The sequence below is a fragment of the Panthera tigris genome, chromosome X (genome assembly GCF_018350195.1).
Source record: "Panthera tigris isolate Pti1 chromosome X, P.tigris_Pti1_mat1.1, whole genome shotgun sequence".
Classification (NCBI taxonomy): Eukaryota; Metazoa; Chordata; class Mammalia; order Carnivora; family Felidae; genus Panthera; species Panthera tigris.
In genome coordinates, this window is record NC_056677.1 from 85222077 (window position 1) to 85246660 (window position 24584).

A 24584-nucleotide genomic window follows, 5' to 3' on the forward strand; every position below is an offset into this window, starting at 1 on the left:
TTTGGTCATTTTGGATAGTCCCTGGAGTGGTGCGGGACTGCAGGGCACTTTCCCTGTGCTGTGATGTATAACTGGAGTTGGTGGGCGGAGCCGCAGTCAAACCTGATGTTTGCCCCCAGCCCACAGCTGGGACCACAATCAGACTGGTGTGTGCCTTCTCTTCCCCTCTCCTAGGAGCGGGATTCACTGTGGGGTGACGTGGCCCATCTGGGCTACTTGCACACTGCCAGGCTTGTGGTGCTGGGGATCTGGGGTATTAGCTGGGGTGGGTAGGAAAGGTGCCCGGGGGCAGGATGGGCAGGCTTAGCTCACTTCTCCTTAGGTGATCCACTTCAGGAGGGGCCCTGTGGCAGCAGGAGGGAGTGAGACCAGCTGCTGGAGGGGTGGCTCCGCAGAAGCACAGCGTTGGGTGTTTGCGTGGAGCAAGCAAGTTCCCTTGCAGGAACTGGTTCCCTTTGGGATTTTGGCTGGGGGATGGGCGAGGGAGATGGCGCTGGCGAGCGCCTTTGTTCCCCGCCAAACTGAGCTCTGTCGTTCTGGGGCTCAGCAACTTTCCCTCCCTTTGTCCTCCAGCCTTCCCGCTTTCTGAGCAGAGCTGTTAACTTATGACCTCCCAGATGCTAAGTCGCGCTTGCTGTCGGAACACACTCCTTCCGGCCCCTCCGCTTTTGCAAGCCAGACTCGGGGGGCTCTGCTTGGCCGGCAGGCTGCCCCTTCGCCCCGGCTCCCTCCCGCCAGTCCATGCAGCGCACCGCCTCTCCGCCCTCCCTACCCTCCTCCATGGGCCTCTCGTCTGCGCTTGGCTCCGGAGACTCTGTTCTGCTGGTCTTCTGGTGGTTTTCTGGGTTAGTTAGGCAGGTGTAGGTGGAATCTAAGTGATCAGCAGGATGTGCGGTGAGCCCAGCATCTTCCTACACTGCCATCTTCCCTCTCAAACCTTTTCTCCTCATTTAATAGAAGAGACAACTGAGGATCAGAGAGGGGGAATTAAGTTGCTCAACATCACACAGTCTTTTAGAAACAGACTAGCATGCAGATAGCTCACTATTAGTCCAGTTTTGTGTCCCTTTATATTATATTGCCACAGCAGGACCAGCTACATAATTTTTAGGGTCTAGTATAAAATGAAAATGCAGGTTCCCTTGGTAAAAAAAAAATTAGATATTTCAAGGCAGGAAAAGCACTGCATTAAACCATGCAGATCCCTGTGCAACTGCACACATTACAGACCTGTGATGTTGGCTCTGTCCACAGAGAATGTTGACTTTATCTTGTATGTGATAGGTCTTTCTATAAATACTTATTGGATTAGTGAATGGATCAGATTAGCATCTTTCATTTGCTAGGAATCTGTGAGAGTGGAACTCTAGGCAAATATGTTTTGATGGAAGTATAAGAGAGAAGAAAAAATAAGTCTGGAAGATGAGGCATAAGGTTATCAACATTTATTTAAGCAGGTGTAGGTGGAATCTAAGTGATCAGCAGGACGGGTGGTGAGCCCAGTGTCGTCCTACACCACCATCCTAAATTTATTTTTTGAAGGAGAGAGAGAGACAGAGCATGAGTGGGAGAGGAGCAGAGAGAGAGAGGGAGACATAGAATTCGAAGAAGGCTCCAGGCTCTATGCTGTCAGCACAGAGCCCAATGTGGGGCTTGAACTCACAAACCATGAGACAATGACCTGAGCCAAAGTCCGAAGCTCAGCCGACTGAGCCACCCAGGCGCCCCTAACCCTTTTTATTTCTATGGTGTCTGTTGTTATTAATCTCCCTTCATTTCTGATTTTGCTTATTTGAATCTGCTTCCTTTTTTGTTTGTCTGTTTCTTTGTTTTAGTCTGGCTAATAGATTACCAATTTTGTTGATCTTTTCAAAGAACCAGCTCCTGGTTTCATTGATCTGTTCTATTGTTGTTTTAGTCCTACTTTCATTTATTTATGTACAATATTATTTATTTTATTTCCTCTCCTGGAATAAAGATTTGTTTATTCCTCTTTTTTTAGCTCCTTTAGGTATAGGGTTAGGTTGTTTATTTAAGATAATTCTTGCTTCTTGAGGTAGGGTTGTATTTTTTTAATTTATTTATTTGCTTTTTTTAGTTCCAGTATAATTAATGTACAGAGTTATATTAGTTTCAGGTATACAATGTAGTGATTCATCAATTCTATAAATTACTCAGTACTCATCACAATAAGTGTACTCTTAATCCCCTTCACCTATTTCACCCATTCCCCCACTCTCCTTCCCTCTAGTAACCACCAGTTTTTTCTGTATATTTGTGTCTGTTTTGTTATTTGTAACTTTTTTCCTTGTTTGTTTTGTTTCCTAAATTCCACAATGAGAAAAATCATATGGTATTTGTCTTTCTCTGACTGACTTACTGCACTTAGCATTATACTTTCTAGAGCCATCCATGTTGTTGCAAATGGCAAGATTTCATTCTTTTTGTTGGCTGAGTAATATTCCTGTGTGTGTGTGTGTGTGTGTGTGTGCACGCACGTGTGTATGTATGACATCCCCTTTATCCATTCATCTCTTGATGGACCCTTGGGTGTGAGGTAGGCCTCACACTGTATATTACCTTCCCTGTTTGAACAGCTTTTGCTGTACCCCAAAGATTTTTGTACCATTTTATTTTCATTTGTTTCCATGTACTTTTTTGTTTTTTATTTTTTTTAATATAATTTACTGTCAAGTTGGCTAACATACAGTGTATACAGTGTGCTCTTGGTTTTGAGGTTAGATTCCCGTGTTGTATGTAATCCATGTATTTTTTTGATTTCCTGTTTAATTTCAGGATTGACCCATTCCTTTTTTAGTAGCATGTAACTTAGGCTCCATGTATCTGTGTTCCTTCCAGATTTTCTCATGTGATTGATTTCTAGTTTCACATTGCTATGGTCATAAAAGATGCATGATATGATTTCAAAATTTTTAGATGTATTGAGACTTGTTTTCTGGCCTAACATGGTCTATTTTGGGGAATGTTTCATGCACACTTGAGAAGAATATGTAGTCCACTGTTACTGTATGGAATGTTCTGAATATGTCTGATAGATCTGTCTGGTCCAATGTGTCATTCAAAGCCACTGTTTTCTTGTTGGTTTTCTGTCTGGAAGATCTATCCATTGTTGTAAATGAGGTGTTAGAGTCCCCCAACTATTATTATATTATTTTCAATTGGTTACTTTATGTTTGTCATTAACGGTTTTTATATATTTTGGTGTTTTCCTGTTGGGTGCATAAATACAAACAATTGTTATATCTTGTTGTTCAATTGTTCCCTTTATGATTATGTAGTATCCTTCTTTGTCTCTTGTTGCAGTCTTCGTTTTAAAGTCTATTTTGTCTGACATATGTATTACTACCCCAACCTTCTTTTGCTTATGTTTGCATGGTACGTGTTTTTCCATCCCTTCACCTTTAATCTACATGTGTCCTTAGGTCTGAAGTGAGTCTCTTGTAGGCAACATATAGATGGGTCTTGTTTTTTTTCATCCATTTAGTAACCCTGTGTCTTTTGATTGAAGCATTTAGTCCATTACATTCAAAGTAATTGCTGATAGATATGTACTTGTTGCCATTTTTTATCTTGTTTTATGGTTGTTTTAGTAATTATTCTCTGTTCCTTTCTTCCTTTGCTCTCTTCCCTAATGGTTTCATGGCTTTCTTTAGTGATATAGTTGAGTTCCTTTCTCTTTGCTTTTTGTCTTATGTATACAGGTTTTTGATCTGTGGTTACCATTAGGTTCATATATAACTTTTTATGCATATAGTAATCTATATTGATTGTCACTTTAGTTTGAATCCATTCTAAGAACACTAAATTTTTTTAATGTTTACTTATTTTTTGACACAGAGAGAGAGACAGAGCATGAGCGGGGGAGGGGCAGAGAGAGAGGGAGACACAGAATCTGAAGCAGGCTCCAGGCTCTAAGCTGTCAGCACAGAGCCTGACACGGGGCTCGAACCCACAGAACACAAAATCATTACCCGAGCCGAAGTCGGACACTAAACCAACTGAGCCAACCAGGCACCCCTAAGAACACTACATTTTTACAGCCCCTGACATTTAATGTATATGTTGTCATACTTTACATCCCTTTCTGTGAATCCCTTGACTGATTTTTTCTAGATATAATTGATTTTACTGCTTTTGTGCTTTAGCCTCTGTGATGGTTTTATAAGTAATTAATCTACTACTTTTATTATGTTTGTATTTGCTCATGATTTTTTTTTTCTTTTCATAATTTTCTTATTCCTGACTATGGCCTGTTCTTTCAACTCAAAGAATTCCCTTTAACACTTCTTGTAAGACTGGCTTAGTGATTATTAACTCCTTTACCTTTTGATTGGGAAATTCTTTTTCTCTCTTATATTCTGAATGATAGCCTTGCTAGGTAGTGTATTCTTGGTTGCAGGATATTTTTTTTTCCTTTTAGCAGTTTGAATATATCATACCATTCCCTTGTGGCTTGCAAAGTTTCTCCTGAAATATCAGCTTTTAGACTTGTGAGGTTTCTGTTGTATATAAATGTTTTCTTTTCTCTTACTGCTTTTAAAATCTCTCTTTATCACTACTTTTTGCCATTTTAATTATTATATGTCTTAGTGTGGACCTCTTTGAGTTGACTCTGTCGGGAGCTTCCTATGCCTCCTGGAACTGGATGTCTGTTTACTTCCACAAAATAGGGAAATTTTCAGCTATTATTTCTTCAAATAACTTTTCATCCTCTATTCTATTTCTCCTCCTTTTGGAAACCCTATAATGCAAATTTTATTATATTTGACAATGTTTGAGTTCCCTTAGCCTATTCTCCTTTATTATTGTTTTTTTTTCTTTTTGCTGTTCAGCTTGATAGTTTTACAGTACTCTGTCTTTTAGCTCGCTGATCGATTCTTCTACCTCTTCTTATCTACTATTGTCGCATTCTTATGTCTGTTTAAATTTTTCCGTTTTTGAGTTCCCAATCTCTGATTCATTCATTTTTATATTTTCTCTCTCTATGTGGAAGGTCTCACTGAGATCCCCCATTCTTTTCTCAAGTCCAGTGAGCATCTTTATCACCATTATTTTGAATTCTTTATCATGTATATTGCTTATGTTCGTTTCATTTATCTCTTCCTGGTTTTTTTTCCCTGTTCTTTCATTTAGGAAAGGACATTTGGTCTGTTTGTATGTATTGGGAATGTGGTTATGTCTTCTGATCTTGAAGGTATTGGCCTTACGAAGAAGAGGTCCTTTGGTGCCCTATAGTGCAATATCCCCGGTTCATTTGAATCAGCCACTTGAGGGGTTTCTCCTATGTGTGTTGGGTGTAACCTACTGTTATGGCTGGGCCTCATTTGCATTCAGTCCAGTTGGCTGCAGGGCCCACTTTGCCTGTTGTGAGCAGAGTTTGGTTCTTGTGCTGTTAAGGGCTTAGGCTGAGGCCTCCATGGTCTTGTAGTTGGGTGGTGTCAGCAGTCAGACCAACTGCCTGCTCTTAGCCCATTTGCTGGGGCTATGGCTGTACTGATCTATAGGGTATTCTCCCTGTATTTTTCCCTGAGGCTTTAGTTGGCGGGTGTGACCTACAGACAAACCAGATACCTGACTATCTGTTGGGGCTGCAGTAGCGCTGACCTGCAAGGTGCTCTCTCTGCCTTGTTGCTGAGAGGCTTTTGCTAATAGGGGGGTTGGCAGACCAAATTCTTGCCCCCACATTTTCTGCTGGGGCTGTAGATGCACTGATTGGCAAGGTACTCTCTCTGCACTGCCATTTATAAAGTTCAACTGCTGGGGCTTCATTCAAACTGGTGAGTGTGGTTATCTTCTCTCCCCAGGGCAGGGATCACTTTGGAGTGGTGCAGTCCCTTCCAGGACTGCTTCAAGAACAAAATGAGGCAGGGGCTTCTTTGGAGGGATTTCTGCTGAGTGGTGTGGGTTGGATGGGGCATATAATAGGAGAATATGGGGGTAGGGAACATGCTGGTAGCTAATTAAGTGAAGAGTATTCATGCTCCTTCCTACAGGGTGGCTATCTAGGCTGGGGAGTTGGGGAGACAATGACATCTACCAGCTCTTTTGTTCTCCAAAAGGTCCCTGCCCCTCTAGCATGCATTCTGAGATTAGTAAATAAATCTCCTTCATGTATACCCCAGGCACTTTTCAAACTGCTGCTTCTATGCTTTATCTAGGGAAGACTGCTATGCTATCTCTTCAAGGGTAGGGACTCAGTTTCCTATTACCCTACAGCTCATCCAGAGCTGACTCTGCTGATTTTTAAAATACTCAGGTATTAAGCCCCACTGGTTTAAAAAACTCATGCAGTTAAGCCCCTCTGATTTTCAAAGCCAAATGTCATGGGTATTTGTTTTCCCAGTACAGGTCCTGCCTACCTGGGGTGCCTGGTGTGGGGTCTGCTTCTCTCCCTTCTGGATGCTTGCAGTGTCCCTCCCATTTATGGTTAGGATTGCAAGGAGTTTGCTTTCCAATCACATTTCCACCCTTCCTGCTATCTTCAATGTGTCTTTCTTTTCTTTTCTTTTCTTTCTTTCTTTCTTTCTTTCTTTCTTTCTTTCTTTCTGGCTCTTTTCAGTTTATTGCATGAAGGAGTTACACTAGTCCAAGTTAAAAGCAGACCCCAAATGGTTACATTATACAAGCTGTCACAGATTTTTAAACTTGTGACAAGGGATAGAAGGGAAATTCTACTCATTTCAAGGAAATCCTCGCTTAAGCTTCAGTGAGCCAAAAGCACTTAAAACCCATGAACATTCAGCTGGTCGTCCTTAGCCAATCCAATCTCTACAAGGAACTGGCATATGTTCTTGCACTGGTCACCCTGTAGCTGAATCACTTCTCCATATTCTGGATGCTCAATTACAGTACCATTGCAGGCAAATTTCTTCTTAAATGCCTTCACTAGTTTTTTTTTATTGTAATCATCAGCGATCCCTTGGACAGTAGTAAGGGTCTTCCTTCCATTTCTCTGTTGAATTCTTATATGGATATCATCCTCAGTGCCAGCAGGAAGCAGATCATCACCCTTACTTGCATCAGCAAAGGGGTCGAAAGAGTGGAGGTTCTGGATAGTGGACATAAAATACAATTCCTTTTCCTCTGTGGAAAAGGCTTGCAGAAGGCGGCAGTGGGAGAAGGCGGGCAGGGAGGACAGGGCAGCATAGGGAAGTGAGGGGGCTCAAGGGGGGAGGCTTCTGAGTCCTCGTAAGCCGCTTAGTGACTGGGGCCAATGTGTCCTTCTTTCCATTACTAACTGTGAAAAGTCTCTTTTTCCTGTGTTTGGATTGTTTTCTGGATGGGTTGCACTGATATGGCTGTTATCTTGGTATGTCCATGGGACAAAGTGAGCTTAGGATCCTTCCTACTTCACCATCTTCCCCCACAAAACATGGGTACTTTAAGAGAAACCAAGCTATTTCAGGAAAAGATATTGGGAAATTAATCATGCTTTCTTATCACATTCTTCTTTATTCTCCATTAAAAGTCATCATATTGAACTGAGTGATGCATGCTGTAGTCCTAGAAGCCCAGTTCTGGTGTTCTCATTGCCTTTTCTCTCTACTAACATAGGATAAAATACAATGGAGCACTTGCCTTCGTTCTTATTAGTGCTAGGATTGTAGCCAGAGGTATTCAGATACTCCTTGCTGTTGAAGAGGTCATTCTAAAAACAGCTTGGAGAGAAAGACCATGCCTTACATCTTTATCAGTCATATCCTTTATCAGTCATCTTTATCAGTCAGAGCCTAGAATAGGGCAACAAAGAGAGAATAGAGGCTGTTCCTAAACTCTTTTAGATGGATTTACTCTAGCTGAATCTAAAGATTCAGTGTTGTATGGAGCTCAGACTTTTGTCTATGCTTAGATACCAATTAAACTGCTTTATCCCTTCACTCTTACACCATGCCCTTCTCCCCAAAGCCTGTGGTGCTCTGTCATTTTTTGAAGGTGCTTGCAGTTCTATCATCATAGAGTTACAGACAGGCTGGTGCTCTAGTGAAGCCAAGGGGAGCCGTATTGCAATTGCCCTACTGCAACTGGGCTCAGCAATACTGCATTTGAAAGGAGGCTTATGAAGGATGACCTTTTCCATTTTCTCCCCCTCTTCTTCAGCATCTTTCACTGCCTCTACTTCCCACTTACAACTGATTATCTGAGTCTATCTATGTGTTCATTTAGAACAGCAGCATAACAAACTTTTTGACATGATGCCTCCACTGGGAGGTTGTCATAATGTTTAGCTAACCACTGCCAGGATATATTCCAGTTGTTTGACACAGAAGCACTGTTTTTGAAGGATGTTCTACTCTGTCATCTGCCATGTAGATTCCTTATTGGAAAATCTAGAGGTTCCTCAAAACATATAGAGAATCATTTATTAATAAAGCCTCCAAATTAACAGATGGTCTCATATTTTAGCTGTTGGATCTCTCATCACATATATTCTGAGGATCTCATAATTAATTGCATATGGAGCATTTGGGAAGAAACTAAAGGTGGGGAGACGGTGGGGGAAGTTGATAAGGGGAAAACATTTTAAACAAAAACATCAAAATGAAAGGTCATTTCTTTAAAAAAAAATCAAAAGCCCTAATTTTTATTTTTATGAATTATTTGAAAACATAATTTATGTATTTATTTTTAAATAAATAAATAATCATACAGTGTTATATTAGAATCAGGTGTATAATATAGTGATTCATCAATTCCATCCAACACTCCATGCTCATCACAAGTGTACTCCTTAATCCCTGTCATCTATTTAACCCATCCTCCCACCCACCTCCCCTCTGGTAATCATCAGTTTGTTCTTTATAGTTTAGAGTCTGTTTCTTGGTTTATCTCCCTCTCTCTCTTTTTTTCCTTTGCTCATGTGTTTTGTCTTTTTTTTTAAATTCCACATGTGAGTGAAATTATATGAGATTTGTCTTTCTATGACTGACTTATTTCACTTTGCATTATACTCTCTAGCTCCATCCATGTTGTTGCAAATGGCCAGATTTCATTCTTTTTTATTGCTGAATAATATCCCATTGTGTGTATGTATGTGTGTGTATGTGTGTGTGTGTGTGTGCATGTGCATATATATATATATATTGTATATATATGATCACATCTTTATCCATTCATCTATCAATGGACACTTGGGCTGCTTCCATAATTTGGGTATTGTAAATAATGCTGCAATAAACATAGGGGTGTATGTACCCAAAAATACAAAAACACTAAAAGCCGTATTTTTTAAAATCATAATCTCATGTTATCCTTATCCTTAACCCAGGCTTGGCACAGGAGAAGATATTCCATCTCAGAAACCACCTGCCTGCTCAAAAGTTCAAAGTTAAACCTGGTTAGGCAGGCTTCTTATTAGAACTAAAAGAAACAAAGTTAGATAGCAACCAGATGCAAAACTGGTGGATAATACATCTATATCAAAAGTGTGGTTGCTTAATCATTTTAGGTTTTAAACTAGAGTGTTCAAGAAACACATTCAGTGGCATTATAAGTGTGGAAGTAGTCCACTCTAGGTGTAGTCAATAAAGGAGTACATTGTCTGTACAGACATATAAACAATTATAAGTCCAACTAAATGTTTGTGTGTATTTTATTATCATCATGTGTCAATAATTCTGAACAATGACGCTAACAAGAAATTCCTCATTGCCAGAGTACACTGCCCCCAGCACTTTCTCCCTGTCTCACCTCACTCCCAACACATACACACTCACGTGCACACACACACACACACACACACACACACAGAAGCGGGGAGAGAGAAAGGCACACCATTACACCTTACATAACAGTGCCTCAGGCTTAATCCTTGAATTTCCCTTTCTTTTCTGTCTATACTTACTCCTTTAAGTAGTTTCTATATGCTCAAATTAATATAACTGTATTCATCCAACTGCCAACTCCACACCTGTACATGGAAGCCTAATAAACATCTCAAATGACAAATTTCCAAAATTGAATTCCTGCTATCTCCCTAAAACCTGCAGTCTTCCCCATCTCAACTGATGAGCACTTCATCCTTCCAGTTAGCCAGATCAGAAATCCTGGAGCCATCCTTGACACAGCACAACAGATCCATCAGGAAGTTGTCTTGTCTCTAACTTCAAAATATTTCTAATATCTAAGGACTCCTCACCACTTTCACTGTTGGTCTGAACCACCATTATTTCTTGCTCAATTTACTGCAAAAGCCTCCTCACTGATATCCCTGCTTTACTAAGAATAAAAAACAGCTCCCTGTAAGGGCTCATAAGACCATATACATTTGGTATCCTGACATCTCTGTGATTTCATCCCTTATTACACTCCCTTCACTCAGCCACACTTGCTGCTTTGCTGTTCCTTGAACACACAGAACACATCTCAGCCTGCTGGGGTGTTTCCTCTGCCTGTTACATTCTTCCACCCTGTTATCTGCATGGTTCACTTCCTTATCTCCTTCAGGATTGATCCAATATCACCTTCTCAAGGAGGTCTATCCTGACCTGCCTATTTAGTATGCAGTTTGCCCCTACTCTACTCCCACCTCCCCACACTCTCCATCCACCTTACCTTGATCTAGACTTTTCTTTTTTATATATCATTTATTACTTTCTAACATTCTCTGAAATTTACTTATTAGTTTTGCTTATTGTTTATTTTCTGTCTTCTGTCACTAGAATGTAATCATGGATTTTGTCTGTTTTATTCATTCACATATTCCCAGTGGCTATTATAGCTGCTGCATGACATATAATATTCATTCAATAAATTATTGCTGAATGAAAAATGACTTTTATTTACATCTATCTCATTTCTTATCAAAGTAACTGAATGGGCATAGAGAAATCCAGGCCTGTTAAAGGTCTACACATCATAACCAGACACTTCAATATAGACTTGCTTATACACTGAAGAATTTGTGGATGTTCGTATATTGTCTTGTTTAGATTATAACCCCATTCTTAACTGAAATTGTATATGCTTGTACATACACACTTGTAATCCCTTACTCTCTCCCAACCTACATGAAGAATATATTGAAAGAATTCCTCTGCTTCATCAAATGTCAGTTACTCTAATTCTCTTTTACACATTGGCACATTCACTCTTTGTTTGGCTTATATTATCATTTACTAAAGATTGTTTTTGAATAATTACATGGGATTTTTTTCAATTTACATGATTGTTTACCTACTTTCTCATTTATCCAGTTATCCAGTGAGAACAAAGAAAGACAAAAGAGAGAAATCAGCTATAAATTAGGCTGGACAATTAATTGCCAAAATTAACCCTTAATTAGCAGTCATTTTAAATTAAGCTTTAGTCCCCAACTGACTTTTAAACAGAATATTACTTTACTGCTTTGATTTATGTATAACCAGCAGTTTTTATCCTATGAGATATCCCACCAAATGTGTCAAATGTTAAGAACTATTATTTCCATCTTGCAGGCAAACATAATTCAATTATTTCTTAGAGAGGCATATACTGAAATATTTTATCACAAACATTTTTAATTATATGATCTTTTTCTTTTCCATCATTACCTGTGATTTTTTCTCTACAAAGTTTTTCATAACTTTTCACAAGGATATCCTGCTGATGCTTTTGCCACATCCAGTACAATTGTCCCTAAATGCTTTTGTTGAGAATAGGGAATAATCACTGACTAGCTTCATAGGGCAGGGTAGAATGGAATGAGAAATATAACCTTAGAGGAGGCTCAATCCATTTCATTCTAACCATCAATGAACCAGACAAGCCAGGTATATTTATGAAACTGAACCAATGGTCAAAACAGACAAGGTGTAACTTTCTGGGACAAAATGTTGAAAATATAAATTCTATAATAAGATCAAACCTGTTTCTTATTTATTTAATATCAATTAAGGCACAACAGATCATTTATTGATTTATTTAAAAAGAAACAAGAAGAAGCATGTTGCAATTAAATTGAACTTTCCTGTCAGGAGGTCCTGGCAATTTGGTTTGTCATTGTATTACTTTAGGGGATACAGGTTGAAAATTCCTCCTCCATAATAAGGAAGACTTCATTTCTGTCTTTCCAAGGTCTTGTATATCATGTTTTATCTTAAAAGAAAAACAGGAAAGTACAGCAACTGGCTGTGTACTGAAACCTAGGCAATAGATCTGACATAGCTACTCTGTTGAAAAAAAATTAGGACTCCTCTAAAATAGAAAGGTTGGTTGGGTAGCTAAGTTGGAGAATCATAGTTGCTGGAAGGCCTGTTTATCTTCAGAAAACCATTAAACATAGCTAGTGAATTTCTGACTTTCCATTAAACAAGGCAAAGCTAGCTTTTTATGTAGGTAATATTTTCTTTGGAATCTTTTTTTTTCTTTTATGTCTTTAAAATGGGACATAGATAATTAGAAATTTGTACTGCAAATATTTATAAAATATAGAATTAATTTAAAAAAATTTATCTCATTACCACTATTCTTAAACAACTTCTATTAACATTTTGGTGGCTTTCACCTTAGCCTTTTTTGAACCTATTCATAAATTTACATACTTTCAATCACACTTTCCTTACAATTTTATATGCTGCTTTTTAAAATTTAATATTAATCATAAACATTTCCCAAACTATTGCAAAATTCTCATAATCATGATTTTAATGGCTGCATGATGGGCCATTGAATAAATGTACCATAATGGACATTTGAATCCTTTCCAGTTTGGGCCATTGTAAGTAACTATTTGGTGGGCATATATACATGTCATTATTACTCCATAATTGGATATTTTCTCTTTAGTAAAGACACCTAAAAATCAAGCCATTCAGTCAAAGGGTATGATTCTTTTATGAAATGATACTTTGGTTTAATTTTGTTTTTGCAAAAGATGTGTGTGTGTGTGTGTGTGTGTGTGGAAAGATACATATATTCTTAAAATTTAACAATGATTATTTCTGCTGGTGGGATCACAAATAACTACTTTTCTTTCCTTTTTACTTTTAGTTATTGTCAAAAATTTTTGCAATGAATGTGTTACTTTGTAAATTAAGAAATATAATAAAACAAAAACAGAGTAAAGTGTAATGACTTAGAGCCCAGACTCTTGAGGCAGACTCCCTGGGTTTGATTTTCTGCTGAGCTACTTATTAGCTCTTTGATCTTAAGCAAGTAACTTAACCTCTCTGTGCCTTAGCTTTCTTGTCTGTAAATTGGGATTATAATTGTATGTGGCACATAAAGCTGTTGACCTCATATCTGTGTTTTGACGATTGAGTTAATCCACTGTAAAGTGTGGAGAACAATGTCTATCATATAATAATCACCCCATAAATGTCAGCAGTTATTATTATTTGGGACTGGAACAGAAACTCAAACCTCCCACTCCTTACACTGATCACCTACTCTGAAATTTTAATATTAGCAATTTAATCGACTACAATAAACTCACAGGACAAATATACTTGAATTTACTAAAGAGTTGCAGTGATTAGGAAAGGTGGTATCTGAAGCCAAGATTCTTCTACCATTCCATATGTATACAGTGTCCTCTCTGCTATCCAGAATAGTTTTATTGAAAGAGAAAGCAGGATATCCTGACAGCCTGGATGCTTGGACAAGGAAGAAATGTGAAACAAGCTTTCAAAGACAATGTTCACATACCTTACAATTTTGTCTATTATTGGCACTGAACTTAAACAGAATGCTGTGAAATATAAATCTGAATATTTGTAGAAGTAGATATGTCTTGGTACAAATCTCTGTAATTCTCAAAGGTGGCTTTCTCCTACAAATAGAATTGATTGTCTTTGCTTCATTAAACATTGTGAAATTGAATGTCTTGTTTACTGTCCCATATACCAAAATATTTATAAGATATAACCTATCAATAAATATAAAAATGAGAACTGGGTTTCATGTATTTTGTAACTTCAAGATGAGTAATCTATCTTGAGACCCACATTTAATTCTGGGGAATAATTTATAAATTCTTAAATGGATAGAAGTTAATGTCTTTTATCATAGTCACCTCCATTTAAAAATCATTTAACCGGGGTGGGGGGGCGCCTGGGTGGCTCAGTCGGTTAAACATACAACTTCGGCTCAGGACATGATCTCTCTGTTTGAGAGTTCCAGCACCACGTCGGGCTCTGTGCTGACAGCTCAGAGCCTGAAGCCTGATTCAGATTCTGTGTCTCCCCTTCTCTCTGCCCCTCCCATGCTCATGCTCTGTCTCTCTCCATCTCTCAACAGTAAATAAACATTAAAAAAATTAAAAATAATTTACCAGGGGTGCCTGGGTGGCTGTCAGTTAAGCATCTGACTCATTTCAGCTCAGGTCATGATTTCATGACTCATGGAAAGAGCCCTGTGTTGGGCTCTGTGCTGACAGCATGGAACTTGCTTGGGATTTTCTCTCTCTCTCTCTCTCTCTCTCTCTCTGTCTTTCCCTTTATATCTATCTCTATCTATATATCTCAAAATAAATAAATAAACATTAAAAAATAAGAATCATTTACCAGGGGCTCAATTATCTACTTTCTACTCTTGTATTTTCTAAAAACAATATATAAACAAACAAGTGTACTAGAGAAGCTCACTGTGTGAAAGATCACCATTGAGATTAGTTCATGTAATGATAATAGTTATTTTATCTATTAGTTAAGTGCAGGATTTTCATGTATGTAGCTTATAATGTGATTCTATATCACATAGATGAGATCTCTTTAACATCAAGCCTTCTAATACCTGATAATCTTTCTAAGTCTCCTGATACTTTAATAGTTTGAAGAAGAAAAATAGTTATCTAGAAGGGTTTTTTTTTTCATTTCAAAGGCTTTATTTGTAGCATATGTGAAATGGAGTTCAAATCAATATTTTCCAAGTAGACTCTTCTAGCTCTGTGCATGATCATGGCATTTTAGTCTATTCATTAAACACTATGTTGTTCCTTGTTCCTCCAGATGTTACTATCTCCTTTTCATGCCCTGGGATACATCACAGAATGTATTCTCAGGATGCAGTTAGAAATTTAATTTGCCTATTCCCCTAACCCTCAAATCAAAGGACATACTACTGGTATATGCTAGGCATAGCATAAGGACAGGAATAGGCTTAGGCTGTTTGTCTGTATTTCTATTCTAGGGAACAATATGAAAATCACACCAACAGTATAATAAATCACTTGAAGCTAAGAGTATAACAGTTGTCTCCTTTGTGGCAGGCTCCAGATAGGAAGTTATTATCTGGACCATCAAGGCAAGGAGTGAACCTAATAAGTATGACATCACTCAAGCCTACTTTCAGCTTTTCTTAAACTCTCAGTCACTTAAGTATGAAGTGCTATAAAGTTAAAACAACCATTCATGCACACACACACACAACTTTATTTTAAGCAGAAACCACTGAGTAGAAGCCAAAAAATCTTTTTAACAAGCTGCCTCTCACTTAGGCCTAATAAACTCTGATTGTATTAACAAATGTAGTTTCATAACTCTCATAACCAGGTGTCAATGATTCCATGTCCCAGGAAAATAAAATAAAATGAAATGAGTTGAGTAATATTGAGAACTCTGAACACAAAATGCAGTGTATGAACTCCAGGTATTTCACTTTTGATTTCTATAAGCAGTGATTTTTTTTTGTTATAAAAATAAAAGGAAAACTACTAGAGTGCTCAGATATTCACTTCTCTGTACTAGTATAACCCACAAGGAAACAAAAGCTCTGCCTGTGAATAAGCTCTAAAATCTGTCAGAAAAAAATGTGCCTTCATTTTCATTGTCATCAGAGAGCCTTATGCCAAATGAGGAAGTAGATGGACTGACTGAGGCTTTAATTTGTGACAGCAGGGAAATAGAATCTGACTTTAAAGGCCCTGAAGAAGAAGGTCAGGGCTTTGTCATGCTGGGTTGGGGGACAGGAGTAACATCTGTGTCACATGCTAGCTGGGGTAGACCTGGCTTTGATTGAATGGGGCTGTTATATTTCCAAGATGCAACTTGGCTTCTGGGTATAAGCAGCTCAAGTGTAAGGAGGCCTACTCCAGTTTAAAAGCAATTTTTTTTAAAAAAGAATTCATTGTGTAATAATTTAGCATTGAAAAGGATAGTAAATGTAGCTGTTTATTGTCCAGGTAGAATTGTTGAAAGGGCAATTTTAAACAGCCTTCTTCACTTTTAGCAGAGATAATACATGGGTTGTCCTTGGTGAGAAAGAAGGCTAGCTGCCAACTCCGGAAGGAATGTGAATGTGGCGTATACACCTGCTTCTATTTTTTCTCAAACTCTTCATAGCACCCTCTCCCCTCAGTACCAGAAAATGTCTAATTCTGGCTCCTGACTCTTAGACCAAGTTTTAATTTTTAGCCAATTGTACACATAATGTCAAGTGTAGAGTGTAGTGGTGTCTGGGGTCAGACACATTTGGATATGAATCATAGTTGGGTCACTTACTAGTTATGTGATCTGGGGCAAGACACTTAACTTATTTGAGCCTCATTTTCCACATATATAAAGTTGAACTAATAATAGCAATTTTTTCATAGGTTTGCTTTGAGGATTAAGCAAGATAATATAATAAAGATCTTTTCACAATGTCTAGTAGACACTCAAAAATGGTAGATTTTGCTTTTATTTTTTTGTTGTGGTATTTTAACTCATATTTCATGATTATCATTATCAGCAACAGTAGCCACAGTATCACATCATCATCATCATCATTACCATCATCATCATTATCATCATCCTTGGCCATCATTGCCTATAAAGGTAACCTGGTCAGGGTTAATCATAAAATCAAACAGAAGTCTATAGGCCAGAGTTTCTCAATAATGGCATCCTTGACATTTTGGGCTGAATAATTCTTAACTGGAGTAGGAGGAAGCCGTCCTATAAATTATTAGGATATTTAGTATCATCCTTGGCTTTTACCCACTGGATACGAATATCACACACCCCACCTTCAAGCTATGCAAACCCGACTGTTTCCAGACATTCCCAAATGTCCTCTGGGTGTGGGGGCAACATTGCCCCTAGATGAGAAATACTACTGTAGGCATTCTTTGGTTTAAAATTTCCATTTCCATGAAAACTATCTGTCATTCTACCATTCATATACTTGTTGCTTTTCATTAGCTTGACTCTGGATTCATCTGGCAACTTCAGTCTTAATTTACAACTCTTCATTTCTTGAGGTTCCCTGGTTTTCACCTTCATTTTGAAACTGCAACTCTGTGACAGCCATTTCTGATCCTTAATATATCTCTGGACTAACAACTTATTCCTCCCTTCTTTGGGTTTTCAGCCCTTATTTGCCAAACCCTGGTGCTAGACCAGTGGCCTTCTACCAAAGGCTTTCCTTTAAATTTTTGTATAAAAGGCAGTTGTGAAATGAGGACTCTGGAACCAGACATCCTGAGTTGGAATCCTAGCTCTGCCAATTACTTAGTGACCTTAATCTTAACTTCTCCATTTTCTTCCATATGTAAAATAAGAATATTAATAGTCACTACTTCATAGGGTTGTTGTGAGATTATGTAGTTTATTTATATTTTGTAAATATATTTATTTTTGAGAGAGAGAGAGAGAGAGAAAGAGAGAGAACAAGCAAGGCAGGGGTAGAGGGAGAGGGAGACACAGAATCTGAAGCAGCTTCCAGACTCTGAGCTGTCAGCACAGAGCCCGACATGGGGCTCAAACTCAGAAACTGTGAGATCATAACCTGAGTCAAAGTTGGATGTTTAACCACTGAGCCACCCAGGCACCCCAAGATTAGGTAGTTTAAAACATACTTAGAGCACTGCCTGGCACAATGGCAAACACATGTAAATGTAAACTATTATTGTTACTACTCTTGTAAAGATTTTCATATGAGAACTGTCAGCACAATGCAAGAGTTAAGTAACCTCTGAGCCCCATCTCAGTGCTCCATAAGGGCTGCCAAATTTTTCATACCATGGTTCATATAGAAAATGATAAATATTTGTTCAACAAACTAGAGTAAATGGAGGAGTCTCTGACTACATGAGGGCTGAGGAGATCAATATCTCAGCCATGTGTAACCCATCTTGTGACGCCTGGTGGTCCACAGCATTCTGGTTTGAAAGCTTTGCACCAGGCTCATCAAAATTAAATGAGAGAGATTCTAAATGGTGGCTTCATTAGAAATCCTAATTTACAATTTTGACATTTAGACCCCAGCGCCTTCTAGGTCTATAAACCTCACAATGTCAATAGTGGTTCTATGGCTTTGCTCTTTGAACAAGTTAAGATAAAATAAAACAAAGCAACATCTGTTGAATATCATGTGTTTTTTTTTTAATTTTTATTTTTTAATTTTATTTTTTTAATACAAAATGTATTGTCAAATTGGTTTCCATACAACACCCAGTGCTCATCCCAACAGGTGCCTTACTCAATGTCCATCACCCACTTTCCCCTCCCTCTCACCCTCCATCAACCCTCAGTTTATTCTCAGTTTTCAAGAGTCTCTTATGGTTTGGCTCCCTCCCTCTCTAACTTTTTTTTTTTTTTTTGAATATCATGTGGATTTAAACACCTTTTTTTCCCTGTAAAACCTCAATCTAGCAAATACCACAAGTATAGAGGTATGGGCATTTAACTCAATATTGTTTAAGAACAGGAGGTTTTCAATCAAATTTCAAATGATGACCCACTCTTTCTATTTGATATTATTCTTTGGGAAGGGATGGGGCAAAAATATCTCAGGATATAAAAAGGACTGTTTTCTCTGGTTTTCTGTTTGAGTCCATTAGCTTTGATTTTATGCATGATAGGACTGTTTTTCATTTGTGACTTCTCCAAGCACTGATTTTTAAGCAACTCATTAGCATATGCTTCCTCTGCATGATTCACCCATTCAAGCAATTGATTCCTTGGTTTCTTCAACACACTATGAATAATATACTATTTTCCTCCCATAGACATTCCAAATTATGGTTTAAATATGGTGAGCCAGAAAAAAATGCTTTTTTTAAAGTCAACTTCCTGAAAAGTATCCTAGACAAAAGGATGGTACAAATGAACCTTCTTAGGTAAAGCAAGGCTTTGGCTACAGAAGCCAATTCTTCCATATAAGTCTGACTTATGCAGCACGCTGTCAACTCTACTAGAATCTGTGGCACTGGACACATTGCATTTTTCCATTGCCATTGTCAGTACCCTAGTTTATGCCTTTGTTAGCTCACGCGTTGACTTTCGTGTTAGCCACATGATTGGACTGCTTCCTTTTCCTCTTCTAAGACCTCCCATAATAACTTCTTAAAACATAGCTTAGATAGTATCGTTTCACTTCCCCAAATCCTCCAATAGCTCCATCCTGCTTAAGGAATAAACTCCTAGGAATCATAGAAATTCTAGAATGTCAGCATTGGAAAGAATCCTGGAGTATAATTCAGTGGTTGCCAAACTCTGGTTTCTGGACCAGTGCCAGAAGTTTGCACCAGTCCTAAGTGGAAAGAAAAAAAAAGAGAATGAAGTGGGCATTCCATAAAATGAAATTTAACCATTTCAAAAATTCTTTCAAAGTATCCCAAATTTTTGTTTTGAGATATACTTTATTTTATGAAGTGATGGTACTAATCGATGGTATCTTTTTGTTTGTTGTTTTTAACGTTCATTCCTGGCAAATGATATCAGCAACCCTTTGTTGCTTCATGCCTGCCCCTGTTAAAATTTTTGCTAATCCATGCAATCCAAAAGTCTGGGAGCCACCCATTTCCTAAATAAGAAAATTGAAGAAAGAAGAATTAAATGACTTGCTTAAGGCCATGCTAATAGTGGCATTTCTGGACTGTAAACCCAAATATTATCCTCAACACTTTACCATGACATTCAAAGCTCTCTATATTTAAATCCCAGTATGCCTTTGCAGCTTTATCATCAGGGTGCCCCCCAAACAAATCCTGTGTTCTAAACAGTCATGATTATGTGTCATTCCTTGAACGTGCCTTGCATTCTTTCCCTACCCAAACTGTCTTCCCCAAATCCTTCCCAGTTCAAGTACTGCTTCTTTTACAATAATTTAATGCCAAAAGGGATCCTTCTCTTTTTTGTGCTCCTGTAAATTTCTACAATTTATCAGCATATCATATCTTTCTAGGCTGTTATGAGATATTGCTTATACCTCCCACTATGTCCTCCAATTCAGTAAATGGTATCACTATTTACCCAATTTTTCAAGATGGAAACTTTGAAGTCATCTCTTACTACTGTCTGCATCAATATCTAATTAATCATGAAGCCCTGTCATCTTTACCTCCAAAGTTCATCTTGTATATCTCTGCTTTATTTCTTTAACTGGACTACTACACAGATCACTCTGTGTTTCCTTGTTATACTCTGAAATCCATTCTTTACTTCACGGCCAATTTTAGGTCTGGTACCTCTCCTTGTAAATTCCTTCAGTGGTTTTCCATAGTCTTAAAGTCTAGATTGTTCAACATGTTATACAAGATATGTAGTATCCTTGTCTACTTCCGCAGCCTTATCTCTTGCTACTCTTGTTTGCACACTTCCCTTCAGCCTTATTGCACCTTCAATTCCTTGATTGAATTTTTCTCATTCTTGTACTCTCTTGCTAACAGCCTCTCACCTCTCTGGACCTTTACATATGCTGTTTACACTGCCTGGAGCACTTCCTTTAGGGGACCTTCCTGGATTCCCTAAGTACCTTTCCTTTTCCATAGCACTTAACCACATTGTATTATAGTTGCTTGTATAATTGATTTCCTTTCTGCTAGACTATATGAATTATGAGGTCAGGGATCATATGTATTATACTCACCATTGTATTCTAGCTTTTAGCTCTGGCATATAGTAGGCATTCAATAAGCACATGCTGTATGAAAGAAAGTTTAATACTACACTTCCTCTTACATGATTGAGACTTGTATACCTGTTGTATTTCCTTAATTTGATTATAATTTCCTGAAAGTCATAGAAATCTTTCATGTTATAATACCATTTTATAGTACCATATATATTTTAGACTGTTGGTAAATATTTGGTAAATACCTGATTAAGCTATTTTTTCTTAAGGGACCAAGGAATTAGATACAGCCCAGGATAAGATTTACAATGCATATTTACAGTTTGAACTGTAGCACAACCCTCTGCAATGTAAGGATTTTAGGCTCATACTAGTACTGATTGCTTACGATTTACATTTCAAGAGCTACACTCACCCTCCATAAAATATTCCTACCTTACCAGGTTTAAATTAGGAAGTACTCTATAGGTCCATAAACATAAAATATAATTGTTCAAATAGGAACTCTGCTGCATTTTAGATAATAAAAATTGTAAAACTCTTAAAGTGAACTAGGATGTCTAGGCCTTCATTTATGTGTGGGGTGTGTGTGTGTGTGTGTGTGTGTGTTTTGTTTCTTTAGGGATTGAACTCAGGGTGGACTTTACAAGAAGCTATGGTAAGAGTGATAGCTTCACAGTAAAAGCAAATATTTTACTTTCACCATTCAAAAGTCAGTCTAGGTTTTTGTGTGTGGGGGGGCGGTTATCTATTGAAAAGACATTTTTCAACTTCTAGTTTATTTATTCTTTTTTCAAGATCCAGAACATATGGAGATGTCATCAGTCACAGATACTTCATATTGCACAAACAGACCTCTAATCTCAGCCTCCTTGTATGCATCATAATACCTGAATTCTTCAACAAAATATTCCATAAGGCAGGAAGCTTCTCTTCTGTTTGTTTTCATCAGACTCAACCTAAAAGGATTATTATTTTTTGTAAAAAGTGAACAAAACATTATTAGCACTAGTGATTATTATTATATTTTTACAGGTTATTCCTCAAGACTGGCTCATTCCTCTTGCATACAAAGGTTTTTCCTCTCAGACCAGGATTTGTTGAGTCCAGAACAAACTGAAACTGCATGATGAGAATAGTTTAACTTTTATGTAACCTATCTGAATGACAGCCCAGTGTACATAGTGAAAGACAGTGCCAAAAGACATATTATGCTCAGGAGTGGGAATGGTGACAAGATTCTGTGCCTATACTCAAAGAAGTGTTCCCTGATCTTCCAGTGTAAGTCAGTGCTCACCTCTCTCCCATTTATGATCCTATATCAAACTGAATAGTTCTTGACAATGGATTGGACAATGTGAGTGAAGGAAAGGGAGGAGGAATGAAGAATACCTTCACCAGTATAATCCCAGCATTATCACCTGGCTCATGGTAGGCTCTAAATAAATATTTATTAAAAGAATGAAGAGCTGGAAATAAAACACATTTTGGCACTGTCAGCCACAATATATAGACTATAAAATCAATGCTTGTTTATATTACTAGGTGGCCATGTGTGTAGTTGATAAGGCCACAGTTTTGGAAGTCAGGAAGACCTGGGTTCAAATCTTGACTTCACCATTGAAGCTATCTGACCTTGCAAGAGTTACTCATCCTTGCTTTCCTTGCCTATAAAATAGAAATCAAATCATACCAACTTCAAAGACAGTGGGGCAATTAACTAAAATAATACATTTAATGTACTTCGAATGGTGCATGGCAGAGAGTATTTCATAGAGGTAGCTATTATTGTTGTTATTGTTAGAGTGTAATAGCATGTAATACCATTAGGTGTCTGGGTAATAGTAAATATTCAGTAATTGTTAGCTCTAAGTATTATAATTACCATTATAATAGTTTTCTTTAAATTAAATTATTTTCAGTGGATGCTTATGGGAACAAAAATTGCACTTTTAAATATTGGGCATAGATTATTAGTCATCATTGCAGTAATTGTTATCTCTTAAATTGGAATAGGCATGGGATATCTTTGCATTTATAACAATAAGGGCATTGGTTATTGCTCTTTTCATTTATGTAAATTGTTCAAAAATAAACAAATTGAACAATTTGTTTATTCTAACCCTGAAAGTTTGTAAAAAATATTAGTACAGGATAAAGTAGGGTTTGACCATAATAGCTACATGGCTTTTGCTTTCTTTGATGAATTTGCTTTCAAATTCATTCAAGGATATACTTGTTTTCATGCACTTGACACAACTGCTCCAGTTTCTAAAAGTGTGTATCTATGGAGATTTGTGCACATATATGTGTATCTATGTATATACATACCTATTTTTATATATTTATTATATATATAAAATATTAAAATATTTGCTACCTAGGACCACTATAGATAATAATTGAAGGAGTGCCATTCAGACACTAAGCAAATGGTAATTACTATTGGAAATCACAGATTGAGCCAATGCAAATTTGTAGGCTTTAGAAAGATAACTATTCTTCAGATTTATTTTCTAATTTGATCTTATATGTTTTTTGGTGTTTTTTTTAGCATTTTTCCAGCTTTCCTGAAATATGATTGACACATGAGAGTTGTATATATTTACATTGCACATTGTGATGTTTAACATTGTACAGTGGGTGATTTAATGTACATATACATTGTGAAATGGTTAGCACAATCAAGTTAATTAAGATATCTGTTACCTCACATAGTTACCACTTGTTTGTCCAAACCACAATGAGATATCACCTCATACCTGTTAGCATGGCTATTATAGAAAAAGTAAGACGTAACAAGTGTTGGCAAATATATGGAGAAAAGAGAATCCTTGTGCACTGTTCGTAGGAATGTAAATTGGTACAACCATTATGGGAAAAAGAATGGAGTTCCCTCAAAAGTTTGGAAATAGAACTGCTATATGACATTATGTTTTTATTTCCACACAATTCATTTTCCTTTCACTATATGACTTATTTTATGTCAGCATGCTATGAATGGTTACCTAGGAGAAAATAAAATTTATGTTTTTAATGTTTATTTATTTTGAGAGAGACAGAGCAAGAGTGGGAGAGGGGCAGAGAAAGGGAGAGAGAGAATCCCAATCAGGCTCTTAGATGATAGCACCGAGGGGCTTAATCTAACAAACTGTGAGATCATGACCTGATCCAGAATCAAGAGTTGGGTGCTTAACTGACTGAGCCACCCAGGTGCCCCAAAACAAACTTTACATTATTGACAAACTCAGTCTGATTTTTTAAAATCATAAAACAAGTTCTTTTTAATATCATAGTTAGCAAACCAATAAAAAATCCAGAATCATAATTGAACACCTACTATGTCTTCTTTATGTGTCCCTACTATTTGTCAGTGGAGAAAGTTTGAAACTCTGTCTCTGCCCTGAAAGAACCTCAAACACACACACACACACACACACACACACACACACACACACACTTCAACTTTTGTTGAATTCCTACTTTTTAAAGGCACTATACTATGCTGGGCATCTTTGTAATGTAGCATCTCATGTAATCATTATTATAACCCTTTGAGGTTATTTATATTTCATAAATAGGAAATATGGATCTCGTCATGGTTATGAATTAATTGCCCAAAGTGATTAATGAATTAAGTGGTAGAGCCAGCACTCAGGCCTATGTCTTCTGTCTCCAAAGACTCCTGCATTATTATACCATGTTTATGTAACTGAAAACTAAGAAATATGCCTGCAAATGGTAGCAGTAGATTATAGAGAGTCTGTAGGAAACATTCTGGTTCTTGTTCCCATACTTTATTGTGTTGATCT

At 37.4% G+C, this 24584-nt stretch overlaps 2 protein-coding genes across 2 annotated transcripts in view; one reads left to right on the plus strand and one right to left on the minus strand.

Annotated features, from left to right (window-relative positions):
* IL1RAPL2 (interleukin 1 receptor accessory protein like 2) overlaps positions 1 to 24584 on the plus strand; it is a 1066898-nt gene that overhangs the window by 652088 nt on the left and 390226 nt on the right. The window lies entirely within an intron of this gene.
* Positions 6743 to 7085, minus strand: LOC102962939 (eukaryotic translation initiation factor 1). Its single transcript, XM_007086427.3, has one exon. It carries the CDS (start codon positions 7082 to 7084, stop codon positions 6743 to 6745), a length of 342 nt encoding a protein of 113 aa, XP_007086489.2. The 5' UTR covers position 7085.

Bases quoted from the DNA above. Each gene is read 5' to 3' on its own strand.
- LOC102962939 (XM_007086427.3), bottom strand. From the start codon at position 7,084: ATGTCCACTATCCAGAACCTCCACTCTTTCGACCCCTTTGCTGATGCA.